Source organism: Neophocaena asiaeorientalis, unplaced genomic scaffold (assembly GCF_003031525.2).
Source record: "Neophocaena asiaeorientalis asiaeorientalis breed wild unplaced genomic scaffold, Neophocaena_asiaeorientalis_V1.1 scaffold297, whole genome shotgun sequence".
In the NCBI taxonomy this organism is placed as follows: domain Eukaryota; kingdom Metazoa; phylum Chordata; class Mammalia; order Artiodactyla; family Phocoenidae; genus Neophocaena; species Neophocaena asiaeorientalis.
The window spans coordinates 565,886-581,729 of NW_020175435.1; the positions used below are offsets into that span (position 1 = coordinate 565,886).

A 15,844-nucleotide genomic window follows, 5' to 3' on the forward strand; every position below is an offset into this window, starting at 1 on the left:
CGGTGCTGCCCCATATAACACTGGTCTTTGTAACCTTTGGAGAAGCCGTGAGTTCTCCATTTGACCCCATTTACGGTCCTTACCTGGCCCCAGTGGGTATTTGAGATTGTAACCCCTGACTTAAAGTCATACAAACAAAATTTTGAGTTTTGCTTCACCCACTCATGCTGTTTTGATCATTGAACCCTTTTTTATGTAGTCGCTATTCATGTTATCCTAATTTGTGAAATGTTGTATGGGATTTCTCCTGACTCGTTACGGTCCCAGTAATGCTTAACCCCACTGTACAATGGTTCCAAAACCCTCTCTCCCAACTGGAATTTAAGAAAGTATTTCAGCTGTAATCATTTGAAGTTATTCTCCTGGGATTATAGTTATTTCTCCCTTTCCACTGCTTTGAATTGGAAGTCTGTCACAGTCCTGTGACAGTGGAAGAGAATCCTTGTTAGCCTCAGATTTCCCCTCTTCACTGGGAATTGGTACTGAAAGGCATTCTCCACGGGAAAATCTACTGAAAATCAGTGAAGTTAAAGCAACTCTTTCCCTCTTTTCCTTACCTGCCTTCTAAAGTGGAGGAGAAAGGAGTTCCCTTCTTTGAGCTCTTAGAGACAGTTAATAGGAAGCCTCAATGGCTCTTGACCAGAGTTTAGGCCCATTTTATTTAAAAACGGCTTTTGTTCCTTCCCTCCTTTACAGTTCAGTTTTGATTTGTGTCCTACCAACCACCTTTTCTTAGTAAAGGAAGAAAACTATACCCAGTTAACTTGCATTCTGACTTTTTCCTATCTATTTATATTGCCTTGAGGCCTCAGTGGCCAAATCTTGGTAGTTTTCTCCCCAGTTCCCAAAATTCTGGCAAAAATTCCATTGATTCCCTTTTAGGGAATCCCATTGATGGCCTCTTAGAGCTGAATCTGGCAATTCAGGTCTCCTTTAATGTATGAAAAATATTTTAATCACGATCTTATATTTTAGACTTCTCTTCATTGCAGCCCGGCATATAATATACAGCTTAGTCAGGGAGTCTCCCTCATAAAATTTGCATTATATGAGAAGCTAGCAAACTAGAAGTGGACATCGGTTGGATGAGCCAGGGTTGGGCAGTAATCTTTTTGTAATTGATTGCCTTTTTCACCCCTTATACAAAATGACTTAGTATTGCTGGTTGTAACTTACTTTTTTTCCCCCCCTCTATTCTGGAAAATTAAAATGAAGTTTGAAGTAATCCAGCCAATTTCAAATACACATACATAAAAGTCATTTAGGTCTTTTAGGCCTCTGATTGTTCAGATCCTCCCAGAATGTGTAACCCTGGCTTTAATGTTTGCAGATCCTGTGGTCTTCAGTAGGTTATGGTTGAGAGTAGCAGGGTTGGGGATTTGACATGTACCAAACAGCTTGTTCTCCCTGGTCTTGAGTTTCCCCCTACCTGGGAAGAGGCCTTTGAACCAGACAATTTGCTAATTTTTTGTACATTCTTTTTTTTTTTTGCGTTACGTGAGCCTCTCACTGTTGTGGCCTCTCCCGTTGCGGAGCACAGGCTCCGGGCGCGCAGGCTCAGCGGCCATGGCTCACAGGCCCAGCCGCTCTGTGGCATGTGGGATCTTCGCGGACCGGGGCATGAACCCGTGTCCCCTGCATCGGCAGGCGGACTCTCAACCACTGCGCCACTAGGGAAGCCCTTTGTACATTCTTATATTGAGAGATTCTGAGTCCTCCTGGTTGTCTGTAAGTCTACAGATCTGCAGTTTAACTGGAAAACTAGACTCAACATCCATTCTCTCAGTGTTTACTGCCAGTTTAGTCTCCTAAAGTTATGGAAGTGGACCTTATTAGCTACCCTGATATAGATTCTCAATTTCTGGCAGAGTTATGTAAATTACAAATAATACTTGACTGTGGATCTTTCTCATCTGATCTGCTCTCCCTTAGGTCTTACGTGCATGTTCTTTCAAGCTTGTTTCCTGTGAAACCACTTCTCTCCAGTTTGACTGTGTGACTTCCTTCTAAAGGGTAAACTGTTCTGGACTTGGCCCAAGGGAGACTGTAGCCTTAGGTGCCAATCTCCCAATTGCTAGAGACATCTTCCTTTTTTCCTTCCTGGTCGTCACCATCTATTCCTTGGATTCCTTGGACATATATATTGTACGAGGCTCTAGGCAAGGAGAATAAAGCAGGTGCCCAGAGTATAGTTTGCTTTAAAGAGAGAGTGAAGGATATTAGGTGACAATAGTAGGCCTTAATATCTTACCAGTCTGCTTCCGAAAGCACCCTACCTGTCTGACAGTCTGATAGGACTCATTCTTTAATTACTTCTTTATTTAACAAAGATGTATCTCCATTTGCCTGCCTTTGTGCTAAGCTCTGGTACAAAGATACCCTGCCCACATGAGTGACCTACTATTAGGTAAATGGTAGTGCCAGTAGAACTTGAGTAATGTACGTAGAAGTGCTCCACTGCCTTTTCGTGGAAGGCTTGAAAAACATTTTTTCCTGTGATGTTTCCACTAATTCAAGTGCAGGGTGGGTCCTGGACCTTTTAGGAAGGTTCTTCCACTATTACTTGGACTTACTCTCCCATGAAGAATATTGATTTGACTTTGCAACTTGGCAAGAGTTGTCTTTAGCATAACCTCATTTTCTATACACAGACCCAGAGACACAATGGTAATTGTTTTGTTTAGAGAGAACCTCAGGTTCTTGCCTATTAAGTTTTTTTTTTTTTCCTCTAAATATTTCATGCCCAGTAGCTATTATATATGCTCCTTCCTTCTTCCCTGCAGGTGAGAAATGAGCTGAGTTTATGTGATGTCTTGTTTGGTTTTCAAGTAAACTTCAAAAACTGTTTGGGGATAGTAGGGCACCTATAGGGTATGGCTCTCCCAAGTCTTCTACGATCTTGAGGAGCAAAAGAACACCTACTGTATTTAATAATTATTAAAAACTACTTCATTAGTTGAACAGGTTATTTAGTAGGTAGTAGATTTATCATTGAAAAATAATTTTGGGGATTGTTTTCTCAGTGTATTCTAAAGATGTTAAAATAACTAGTATAGTAGGTCTCAAGTCTCTCAGCATCATCTGAATTTGTTAACATTCAAATTTTTAGGCCTCACATTACACCTACTGAATCAGAAACTGGCTGTGGCCCAAAAATCTCTTTTAATAAGTCCTTGAGGTGGTTCTGATCCATGCTAAAATTTGAGAACCTCTGATCTAGTATATATTATGGCTTCAATCTGGTCAATGATAGTAGTAAATAAAAATAGAATATTAGAGATTTAGCAGGATTTTTTTTTTTTTCAGAACAAATGGTTTAAAAAATACAGCCTTAGCTTCCATTTTCATTTATTTTTGATACCAGATATAAAATAGGAATAGATATTACACACCCTAGGAAGGAACACAACCAAAATTTAAATGGAGCTAGAACAAATCTTTTAGCATAATATCTGAAATATACATGTTCTGCCTTTTTGGCTAATCAGATTGTCAGATTTGTCAGATTCTTCAAGCTAAACAATCTTGAAGAATTCTTTTAGAAAAAAAAATTTTGCTTTGCTTTTGATCACAGAGAAAAATGGAAACGGGAGCCCTCAGAAGATGAACAGGAACAAGGCACCAGTGCAGAGAGCGAACCAGAGCAAAAAAAAGTGAAAGCCAGAAGACCTGTCCCCAGAAGGTGCAGTGTTTGCTTGAACATCTCTGCTTCTGGTCGAGCTTAGTTTGTGTTAGATTGAGAAGGACGATGTAGTGCTAGCCCAAAGGCCTTAATTGATGGGGTACAGTGTGTTGTGATTCCGGATTTTGAATGTCTGGTTAACTTCTTGCCAGCCTGCATCATTAGCAAGTAATTCGATTACTGAGCTACTTATATTGATTTTGTGTGTTTGCATGGTATGTAGCTCAGAGTGGATCTTACTGTTCATACTCCAGGCAGGCTAGTTATGAGGAGCGAATGTATCTTCCACTGTTAAAAAAAGCTCCCTGTGTATTTGACTAGTGTACAAGTTCTTTTTGGGAGAACTAATTGTTAAGTTTAATTGGCTGGTTCAGAGCATACTTTACTGTTTATCATCCTGTTCTCATAATCTTTATAACATTAAGCAGAGAATCTGTGCAGGGAAGGAAGTAGGTGGAGATGAGAGGAAACTGGTAACTTTTGATCAGACATATGACAGTGAAAGGTACTGGTGGTGGGGAACGGAAGGCAGGAGGCAGAGAGGCCCCAGGAAAATTTACCTCCTTGCAGTATTGCTTAGGTTGCTTTTGGCAGATATTGACTTTGGGCCAGATCCCACTCACCACCTATTTTTGTACGGCCTGCGAACTCAATATAGCTTTTATAGGTGAACATTTGTAGTTTGGTGATGGGGAACACTAAATTTGAACCCTAGCGAAGTGAAATGTTATCCCTTCAAAAAGAATTCTGTTCTTCTCGTTAGTAGATGTTGTATTACACAAAAAAGTACTCAATGATTATTATTTTATTTTGACTTTCGTCAATAAAATATTTGTTAAAATTTATTTTCTCTTGTTATATAAGTACCTATTTAGTGGCCCTCAACTTTGCCTCTTGTCTGAGAAAGTAAAAGATACTTATCCTCTAGCCATTTACAGCAAACATGTGTCTATCCCTGGCTTAGGACATTGTACTTGACCCCTCACCTCCCACCCCAGCAGGGAAATTCATCAGTGAGTTTTGTCTCCTTTCTTCTCAGTTTCAGTTCTCAGGGCTGGAATCCACTCCAGTTCTGTCTTCTAGATTTTACCCATCATTTATTGAGTCTCTGATCATCTGTCTGTGTAGTGTTGGTTATGGCAGGTATGAGAGAAACAGGTGACTATGATTGTGAGTTTCCGTCTCCCTCTTTCTCCTTTCATCTTTTTACCACTGATGGAGAACTTGGGGATTTCCTTTTGAGAGCTCCTAGTCTGTGGCTCTCAGTCCTGCCTGCAGGGAAGTCAATAGAGGGGCCACCTCCTCAGTTCGTTCCATTGGTCTGTGGCAGGGCACAGTCTCTCAGGTAGCCTTCCTGGTATATTGAATGTACATAGGAGAAAAATATATGTGTAGTTATTTCTTGTCCTTTACTTCCTTTATACAGATTATAGCATTCCATGCATCATCTTCTGCATTTTTCTTTCATTATCTTGGAAATCTTTCCTTATCAATGCACAGAAAACTCCCTTTTTTATGGTTGCATAGTATTCTGTTTATTGAGCTAGTTCCCAGTTGATGAATGTTTAGTTTTTCTAATCTTTTGTTATTGCAAATACCACAGTGAATACCTTACTGTGTCTGTATCAGTCTATATCTGTAAAGTCAATTCCCAGAAATAAAATTGTTATATTTGTAATTTTTTTTTTTAATAAATTAATCTATTTTATTTATTTATTTTTGGCTGCGTTGGGTCTTCGTTGCTATACACAGGCTTTCTCTAGCTGCGGCTAGCGGGGGCCACTCTTCCTTGCCATGTGCATGCCTCTCATTGCGGTGGCTTCTCCTGTTGCGGAGCACGGGCTCGGCACAGGGCTTCAGTAGTTGTGGTTTGCGGGCTCTAGAGCGCAGGCTCAGTAGTTGTGCACGGGCTTAGTTGCTCCACGGCATGTGGGATCTTCCTGGACCAGGGCTCGAGCCTGTGTCCTCTGCATTGGCAGGCGGTTTCCCAACCACTGCGCCACCAGGGAAGCCCTGTAATTTTGATAGATATTTCCAAATTGCCCACCAGAGAGCTGTCATCAGCAGCGTGCTACATGTGTATTTTTATGTCAGGTGATCTTGAGGAATAGTTGAGAACCGTTGCCTCAGAACCCACAGTACAGTTTTCCCTTCGTCCTTGCGGGGAATTGGTTCCAGGACCCTTGTAGATACCGGAATCTGCAGATGCTCAAGTCGCTTCCTTATATAAAGTGCTGTAGTATTTTCGAATAATCTATGCATCTCCTTCTGTACACTTTTAATCATCTGTTGATTACTTATAATACCTGATACAATGTAAATGCTACGTAAATAGCTGCAAATACTCAGCAAATTCAAATTTTACATTTTGAAACTTTGTGGAATTTTTTTTGCAAATACATTTTTGATCCATGGTTGGTTGAATATGCAGATGTGGACCTGCAGATACAGAGGGCTGACTGTATTCCTATAAATGACTGAAGGGTGTTAGCAGTAGAATCACTTTCATGTTTCTAGTGAAGCAGATCTCTAGTGAATTAGAATCTCAGGGAATGGGACCTGGGAATATTCATGTCTAACATTCCCCGGGTTAATTCCTATGTATGAACCCTGCTCTGGGAAATAACAATTATATAGATTTGAAGTAGACAACAGATGATAAAGTAAGGACTCTGCCATTTTTTCTTTTCTCATTTTAGAGCAATGCCCAAACCTCGTGTTAAAAAGCAACCTAAGACGCAGCGTGGAAAGAGGAAAAAGCAAGATTCTTCTGATGATGAGGATGAAGATGATGAAGCTCCCAAAAGGCAGACTCGCCGCAGAGCGGCTAAAAATGTTAGGTAGGTGATGCCCCAGAAGGTTTTCATTAGTGTGAAGGGAAGGTGATAGTGTAGTTGGCTAGAGCTTGGTTCTGATAAGTCCAGGATTAGGCATTTGATAGGTAAAAATAATGACCTGTGTCTTGAGGTTGTATTCGGAAATCTGGTCAGGGTTCTTGCAAAAAGAATGGTTCTGGCCAATAGGAATATGGAAAGAATAGTGATAACTCATTTCAAGCCTTCATTCCTATGAAGAGAGCTGCTTTATTTCAAGTTCATGTTTCGTTGAGGTGGTAGTGATGTTATCTTCATTTCATAACATCCTTTTTTAGGAAGGACATTAGGATTGTATTTTCACTTTTGAATTGATGTTTGAATCAGCCAAATTCTTTTGTTTCAGCTTATATTATTTGGATATAATAATCTTATCAAGCTTACGATATGATATGAAGCATTAATAGAAAATAAAATAAAGGAATAGATATATGCAAACATAAATATTTTACTTTATATGAATCAAAGGGTATTTAATTTCCTTTTAGAGGATATGCAGGTTTCTTTTGGTCTACTTAAAGATGGTGAAGCTGAATCCTGGAGTTATTAATAACCTGTTCAAGGTATCCAGTTAATACTTTGAAAGCTAGGACTAGGTTTTGAGTATGTTAATATGTAGCTTAGCACTTTTTCCTCCTACAGCTGTACTGCATCCAGAATTGTGTTTTTCTCTTCTGTAACCCCTAAACCATTTGTTGTTAATATATGGTGGAAGGTTACATTTTAATATTTTATTACCAGGAAGTATGCTCAGTAACTTGAGAATACTTAAATTTCATATTCTTGTTATTGGGAGACAAAATGCAGGGTCGGTACATTCAATCTTAGATGTATTGCTCCGCTCTTATCTAATGGAATACTAGTAATTTTTTTCATTTATTGTGCATTTTCTTTCTTTGTAGTTGTTTCCTTGTTTAGACATAGTAATGACCTCATTAAAAAATGAAAACAGGGCTTCCCTGGTGGCGCAGTGGTTGAGAGTCCGCCTGCCGATGCAGGGGACACGGGTTCGTGCCCCGGTCCGGGAAGATCCCACATGCCGCGGAGCGGCTGGGCCCATAAGCCATGGCCGCTGAGCCTGCGCGTCCGGAGCCTGTGCTCCGCAACGGGAGAGGCCACAACAGTGAGAGGCCCGCGTACAGCAAAAAAAAAAAAAAGAAAACATAGGAGTGTCTTTGTAGTAGTTTTCTATGTCTTGCTTACAGAAATCACTGTAGTCAGTTTCTATTTTGAAATATGAGTTAGCCTTCCTGCAGCTATCTGTGAACATGCATTAATACTTTAAGCAGGAAAAAAAAATGAACTTCGAGCCCGTTTTATTGTGGCTGATCTGCACAACAGCATGTTGCAGCCAAAAGGGTATGGTTCCTCGTCCTAATGATACTATGTATGGTGGTGTTTGAATCTGAAAAGATAGTTTCTCATTTATTCGGCATTATTCCTCATGCAGTTATAAAGAAGACGATGACTTTGAGACTGACTCAGATGACCTCATTGAAATGACTGGAGAAGGAGCTGATGAACAGCAGGATAATAGTGAAACTATTGAAAAGGTCTTAGATTCAAGGCTGGGAAAGAAAGGAGGTATGTGAAGACAGCACTTCATTTTTGCCATAGGTGGCAACAGATGTATGGCAGGGAGTCCAGATGTTTAAACAGGAATAGAATTAAGGATCATCATTGCCTCAGGCACAAGGAACAGCTTACTTTTTGCCAGATTTCTTAATGCCACCTGTGGCCAGGGACCCTTCCCCTTGGCCTTTGCTTTTAGCTCCTTGAGTTACTTCTTCTGCTCTTTCTGTTTCTGCTTGAATGCTTTACCTTCCTCGTCCATCTCCTTAGCCTGATCCTTGAGTTGCTTCAGGGGCTTCTTGACACCTTTGCGGCCAGACATGACACCTGCTGCCCCTTCCCTGCCATTGGAAGCTAACAAATTACTTTTTATATCTGCTCAGTAAGGCCCAAATTTTATGTATTGAGCTCTGAAGTGATGAATTTCAGTCCATGCCCTTATTTGTTGTGAAATGTGGAAGTTTTTCTGACCCACAGAAAAACTGACCTGAGACTATAGGGCTGTGTCCCATATGTCTTTGAGATTTTAAAATTGAGCTCGTTAAAGATGTTTTAATATCTTAAAAACCAGTGATGCAGCAGAGCTTCTTGATTATTAACATTAAGTAAATCTACCTTTAGTTACTTGTTTTTGAATCTCCTTGTGATAAGTGTCAAACGCGTTAAATACATATTTGGACAGTAGTGAAGAATTTTTTATATCCAAATGGAGATATCTCACAACTCAGTTTTTTAAAATAACCTTTCCATATAGGAAATATCAAAATAATACATAATTCATTTTTCTTTGTCTTTTTTTTTTTTCATCCAGGCTTACCTGAGGTTAAGAGAGTCAACAGGGAGTTTTGGGTAGTTGAGTAATTGGGGAGATTTTAAATTCTCTTACCTTGTTCTTAATATTCCTGGAGAGAGAGACAGATTTGTTTTCTGAGTTAGTAGGGACCAAAACAAAAGGATATTGCTGTTCCATTTTTATTGGGTTTGGATACAGAGATTTCTTTGATTTCACGAGCAAATTTTGTAATGTTTTAAGTAGTGAAAATTTGGTTTGCATCATGAAAATATTTGAAATTGTTGAACATGTTCATTCTGTATCGTTTGTGAATTTCTGCTTATTTCGAGTCAAAGGATTTTGGTGCTTCATCCATAAAGAGACTTTTTAGACATTTGTGTATTTGGGAAGCTTTTCAGTGTCTGGTTTAATATACTTTTTAAAATTTAACTGAATCCTTTTTCAGCCACTGGAGCTTCTACTACTGTATATGCAGTTGAAGCTAACGGAGACCCTAGTGGCGACTTTGACCCTGAAAAGGATGAAGGCGAAGTCCAGTACCTCATCAAGTGGAAGGGCTGGTCGTATATCCATAGCACGTGGGAGAGTGAAGAGTCCTTACAGCTGCAGAAAGTGAAGGGCCTAAAAAAACTAGAGAACTTCAAGAAGAAAGAGGATGAAATCAAGCAATGGTACATTATCCATCCTGGATAAAAGAAATACATTTGCACCCTGGAGGAAAGGAAGGTTTTTAACTAGTCCATGGAGAACACAGCTATCTAGAATATCAAATTTTGCCTTTAGCATCTGAATGAACGTGGAGGCATCCACGATTACGTTTTATAAAACTGTGAGCTGAAGATAGTATGTATTTTTGTGTATAGCCACCAAGTCTGTAGAGTTTAATAATAACTAGCTTATGGAGCATTTTTCGGACATGATCTCATTAATCCTCACAGTAATCCTATGAGATTTGTACTGTTGAACAAAATGTTTTTTTGTGGGAAGAGTGAGGTACAGAGCAACTCTGTGAGAGGGCCCAGGATTGGAATTCTGGTAGCCTGAGTCCAAGGCTGACGTACTTAAGCACCTTGTTACTTTCTGTGGTTGTCCTGGGGTAGCTTGGATGTCAGGAGTTAATAATCTAGAACTCTCTGGGTTATGATATACTTAAAACTAATCTTGGTTTTACACAGTTTACAGAAAGGATGTGACAGAGATATTCTGAAACTGTGATAGCCTGTTGTTTGTAGTTTACTTACAGCTTTGAGCATGTTAGGTTGCATCTGAGACATACGTGGGGTCACAGCATACACACAACTAAACTGACAAAAAGAAGCATAAGTTCTCCCCGAAGACATATGTGTCAGTGTCATGTGATGAGGTTTTTTTGTGTTAGGAATAGGGGCAAATGGGTTCCAATTCCTGTTTTATTACTATGCAAAATATGCTGCTTCAGTAAATCAGAAATTTTTTTCTTTGAGTCGAAAACAAAAATATGTATCCCTAAGATATGGGTAGTTTGTAAAGAGATTAGAATTTTAAAAATGCTTGAAAGCTCTAGCAGTATTCAATTTCAGGTTGCTGGTGTTGTCGTTTTATAAGTATGAATAACTGGTTTTCTAAAAAAAGCCACATTTAATCACGCCTAAAGCCCATACATATTTGAAAAAAGGCAGGTTTTCTTGTAAATCTGGAAGAGTTTTATTGTCCTTGTCTATTAAGATATATGAATTTATCACATGACTTCATCACCCAAAATAGTTATTTTTAGGTTTCTTTATTAATGGGCCACATCAGAGGGAACAACTGGTGTGTCCTATAAGTCTAAGGTTTTTAGTGTTTTCTATAAGTCTTACGTGTTTTTCTTAAAATCTCTGGCCTAATTATTAGTAAAAGATTATTAAGGGACATATGAAAGTAAAGACTAAGTTTCCTTTCCTGCCTTGACTTTGCATTGACAGATGTATATGGATCCCCCAAATCTAATAAGTATTTTTTTTTTCTGTCTGTCTTCTGTCCAGGTTAGGGAAAGTTTCTCCTGAAGATGTGGAATATTTCAACTGCCAACAAGAGCTGGCCTCAGAGCTGAACAAACAGTATCAGATAGTAGAAAGAGTAATAGGTAAGTACATGGAAACTCATCTAAGCACTGTTTGAGCTTCAGGAATAATAGAACCTTTTCTTTTGGGAGTAATGTATATATATTGAAAAAATGCGGGACTTTGCTGGTGGCACAGTGGTTAAGACTCTGCGCTCCCAGTGCAGGGGGCCCAGGTTCGATCCCTGATCAGGGAACTAGATCCCACATGCATGCCACAAGTAAGGAGCCTGCCTGCTGCAACTAAGATCCAGTGCAACCAAATAAATAAATAAATATTTTTTAAAAATGCATTTTTGTAAGTATTCTTTTGGAGAATAGACAGATGCCTAGATTTATTTTGAAGGAAAAGCTAACAGGCTTTGCCAGTAGATTTGGAGATGGGGGGAAAGAAAGAGGTGGCAAGGATGGTGCCAAGGTTCTTGACCTGAGCAAATAGGAGACTAGAGGTACCATTTACTGAAATAGAAAGAATGGAAATCAAGAACTTATTTTGATATTTGTCAGTTTGATATACTTCTCAGTCATCTAAGTGGATAGTATTGTGAAGGCTGTAGCATATATGAGTCGAGTTTAGAACTCAGTCCAGGCTGGAGATTTAAATTCGAGGATATAATCTGTATGTAGATGATATTTAAAGCCTAAGGTTTAATGAGATAATCAAGAATGTGTACGTGGTGCAAGTAGAAGTCAGAGGGCATTCTAGCTTTCGGAAGTCAGGAAGAGAAACCAGCAGAGGAGAGTGAGAAAGGACAGCCAGTGAGACAGGGGGAGAGCCAGGAGAGGGAGGTGTGCTGGGAGCCAGGTGATTCACGCGGCTCGGGCAGGAGGAGGCGCTGCCAGTCAAAGAGGGCTGGGACTTGATCCTTCAGCTTGGCAGCAGGCCTGGCCCTGGGGAGATGGACCCATGAGGTGGTGGGGCTACAGGCCTGATGGGGTGGCTTCAGGGGAGAGTGAGGGGACAGTATGAAGAAAGCTCCCCCGGGGAGCCTTGTTGTAAAGGGGGAACTGAGAGATGGGGTAAGTGCTAGATAGGCTGCTTTTTCTTTTCTTTTTTTAAGATGTGAGATAGTAGAGTATATTTGTACTCTTATTCATAGGACCTAAAATGTCACCGTTTTCTTGGTTATGGTGATAACTTACCCAGCTTTCCATTTATTTAGCTGTGAAGACGAGCAAATCTACACTGGGTCAAACAGATTTTCCAGGTAAGCAAGACAACTTATTTATAAATACTGTTTAGCATTTAAGAGCAGTTCATGTTTTGCAGAATATTTACAGCTTTGCCACATGGTGTTTCCTTGGTTATACATAAAACAGAATGTCACTCCTCTCCTTTAATTGACAGTTGCTGATCTGTAAATTTTTATATGTGAAATAGCTCACAGTCGGAAGCCGGCACCTTCCAACGAACCTGAATATCTATGCAAATGGATGGGACTGCCCTATTCAGAGTGCAGCTGGGAAGATGAAGCCTTGATTGGAAAGAAATTCCAGAGCTGCATCGACAGCTTCCATAGTCGGAACAACTCAAAAACCATCCCAACAAGAGAATGCAAGGTGTGGTGACTGCTGGCTTTTGAATTTTCAGGGGAAAGGTGTATTGCTACAAAGGGTTGGCCACATAGATAGATGTTGGGAAGAGAGAATACCACAAAAGTAAGTGATAATTCCTATTTTGAAGTGAAAGACTTCAAATGACTTAACCTTGACATCAAAGGAAAATAATTAAAACAAAAGGAGAGGATGAGTTGTATAATGGCTTTGCTGACTTCTTTAATCTTCTTATTTACACAATTAGATATGTCTTATATGGAGATATTGTAGAGAATACTGGAAAGAATTAAAGCACTTTAAAGAGAAGTGACAGGAAAGGGGAGTGTCTGAATTCTAGGTTATAAACTAAATATATAGGCTCTTTTATTTGCTAGATTGGTTGTACAGTTCCTTTTCTTTCTTTGGAATTCATTCCCTGTGTAAATTGGTATGCTTGGGTCCTCAGTAGTAAATGTTTATGTAAGACATGGCCTCTCTCTCCAAGAGGTTGACATTCAAATTCATGGCACCAAACCTCTATCTGTGAAAAGCAGTTGTAACTGAAGGTCAATGAGTGTGATAAAGACTATTCCAGAAGTAGGAGTCACTGAGCCACAGGGATCATTGGTGAGCGGTTTTAAAATGAGGAAATTGTGGTGCTTGAAGGGCCCTGTCCTTGAAGACTTGATTGGAGCTGGTTAGACAGACAGAAGGGGGCCCAGGTTATTGGCCTCCTGTGAAAGATATTAAGAGAAAGATGTTCTTATAGTCAGTAGGAGGACCACCGGACCTCAGGGTAGGAAGAGATGGAGGTGATATTGGCGAGTCAAAGTGTGTATGTCTTGAATACCTTGGAGAGTATTTGGATTTTATTCTGTGGGTCTTCATAAGCCTACCCTCCTGAGCAGAGCAGCAGGCAGGAAACAGTATTTCGTTTAGAAAGTTTCATCTAACGGCCATGTGTTGGAGACTAGAGTAAGCAGTTGTTAAAGCCAGAAGGTCCCACCAGGAAGGTGTCGTAGAAGCCCACGGAGGGAGAATTAGTGTGACAGCAGCTGGGGGGTGCTGCTGCTGGGGGGTCGGATGGGAGAAGCACTGTGGGGCAGACGTGGCAGAAGTGGGCAGCCAGAGGCATCTGATTCCATTTACTGCCGGCTGCTCACAAAGGAGAGCTGCAACTAATAATTACCTTATCAAATACGTTATTAGGACGACATTTCTCATAATGGGGCACTATTCCAGAGAGTGCTCATCTTCAGAGAAATGCTCCCTGAAAAAAACACTATTGTGGCCAAATAACTTTGGGAAATATTCCTGAATTAGTTTCTCCTGTAAGTTCACAGCATACACAAGAATGTTGAAAAGTCATGAGCCGTGAAATTTATATAAGTTTTTAGTCCATTGTTTCCCAGTGCTATTTAATGATGTTCGCAAACTTACTTCAGGAAAGGAGCAATGACTAAAAATTATTTCGGGATGCAGTCTGGCTTTGGGAATGCAGACCACAATGCAAGAGCTCGTGGTGGGTTGGGTGTGGTTGGTGATTCAGATGTGAAATTTAAATTCTTATGCCTTGGTGTAGAGCACAGCAATCATGGCTAGCATTTTAACATAGGAACAGGAGGAAGGTTTTCTTCAAACCTGGGCTTTGTTAAATTTTGCATTTCAGGCCCTGAAGCAGAGACCACGATTTGTGGCTTTAAAGAAACAGCCGGCGTATTTAGGAGGAGAGAATCTGGAGCTCCGAGATTATCAGCTAGAAGGTCTCAACTGGCTTGCTCATTCTTGGTGCAAGTAGGTAGAAAAATATGTTTGATGTTTTCTCTACTGTTTCTGGCTTTTTAAAACTGTTAGGTATGAAGAATTACTTCCTTTTCTTGTACATTATAGAAATAAAAAAATTATGTGATTGAAAGGAGCCACTTCTGGGAGTTTTTATGTATGTATAATTACCAGTTTAGTCTGAAGTAAAAAGTACTTTGTTATTTAGTTATTTGGGGGTTAATTTCTCATAGCCAGAGACCTATGTCTTACTATGTTATTTATGAGTATAAATAGCAAGGTAATTTGCCTATATCTTTAGTGGGGAAGGAGTTATTCTCAGAAGAAAGAAGAAAATGTCTTTTTTCCATTCAGTTGTCTTTCTGAGCCAGGGAAACCTTTAATTTTATATAGTGGTGCTGAAGAGTGATGTGACCCCCACTCCCCCTATTGCTGTACAGGCCATCCCTTGTAGAGGAAGTTCTCTGACAGTTGGACTTGTGAAATTATCCTTTACTTTTTTGTAACAAGATCACCATAGTCTTGGAAAAGAAAAAGAGAGATGAGACAACGAGGTTTAAAGGTACTTTGAGGCTGTACTCATAAATTTTATTCACCAAATTCAATTGCAAATTCAAGTAGTCCCTAATTACTATGTATTAGGGACCTAGGTAGGCCTGGAGAATTTTTTTTTAAAGATTTTATTTATTATTTATTTATTTTTGGCTGTGTTGGGGCTTAGTTGCGGCACGTGGGATCTCTGTTGAGGCATGTGGGATCTTTCGTTGCGGCGTGCGGGCTCTTCGTTGTGGTGCGCGGGCTTCTCTCTAGTTGTGGCATGCGGGTTTTCCCTTCTCTAGTTGTGGCATGTGGGCTCTGTGGTTGTGGTGCACGGGTTCCAGACCACGCGGGCTCTATAGTTTGCAGCACGTGGGCTCTAGTTGAGGTGCGTGAGCTCAGTAGTTGTGGTGCGTGGGTTGCCCCGAGGCATGTGGGATCTTAGTTCCCTGACCAGGGATGGAACCCACGTCCCCGGCATTGTAAGGCAGATTCTTTACCACTGGGCCACCAGGGAAGTCCCAGGCCTTGAGAATTTAGTAGCGAACCACAAGACAGGATTCCCGTCTTCATGGAACATACGGTGTGAGAAGTACCTTTAATGTATGTCTCCAGATTCCTTCCCCAACATGTAAACTCTTAATTAATTCTTATTTCAGAATTAGACTACAGCCTGAAGACAAAAACATGCCAGCTTCTTTTCTCAATGCCGAAAAGATGGTTTTTAAGTTACAGAGGTGCATTTACAATGACTTTCCCAATTGAACCATGTACTACTCTGTCTTGTAAAAATTTATGTAATATTTAACGTTCAATATGAGAATCAGAGATCTTGAGGAGATTCAATTTCTGTGACTGAGAATGGAGGTCTGATGTTCTAAATTCCTTGAAAGTTATTTTTGTTTCAGAGAATAGTGAGACCTGATCTTCCTAAAGGACGGTTATAAGCTAGGTGGAGGCTTAAGGAGTTGTGTAACTAACCCTCTTGT

General features: G+C 40.1%; 1 protein-coding gene and 1 pseudogene across 6 annotated transcripts in view; one reads left to right on the forward strand and one right to left on the reverse strand.

The window, feature by feature from the left end:
- Positions 1 to 15,844, forward strand: part of CHD2 (chromodomain helicase DNA binding protein 2) — a 117,682-nt gene that overhangs the window by 26,574 nt on the left and 75,264 nt on the right. For 3 of the 6 annotated variants that reach the window (XM_024767699.1, XM_024767698.1, XM_024767701.1), the window contains 8 exons: positions 3,575 to 3,682; positions 6,382 to 6,522; positions 8,006 to 8,139; positions 9,366 to 9,591; positions 10,924 to 11,024; positions 12,164 to 12,208; positions 12,382 to 12,560; positions 14,206 to 14,330. In XM_024767699.1, coding sequence (XP_024623467.1) covers positions 3,575 to 3,682; positions 6,382 to 6,522; positions 8,006 to 8,139; positions 9,366 to 9,591; positions 10,924 to 11,024; positions 12,164 to 12,208; positions 12,382 to 12,560; positions 14,206 to 14,330 — 1,059 coding nt within the window. Of the gene's footprint in view, positions 1 to 1,994; positions 2,014 to 3,574; positions 3,683 to 6,381; positions 6,523 to 8,005; positions 8,140 to 9,365; positions 9,592 to 10,923; positions 11,025 to 12,163; positions 12,209 to 12,381; positions 12,561 to 14,205; positions 14,335 to 15,844 lie in introns of those variants that run through there. The other 3 variants (XM_024767702.1, XM_024767703.1, XM_024767700.1) reach the window with 3 other exon arrangements.
- Positions 8,154 to 8,449, reverse strand: LOC112414961 (translation machinery-associated protein 7 pseudogene; annotated as a pseudogene).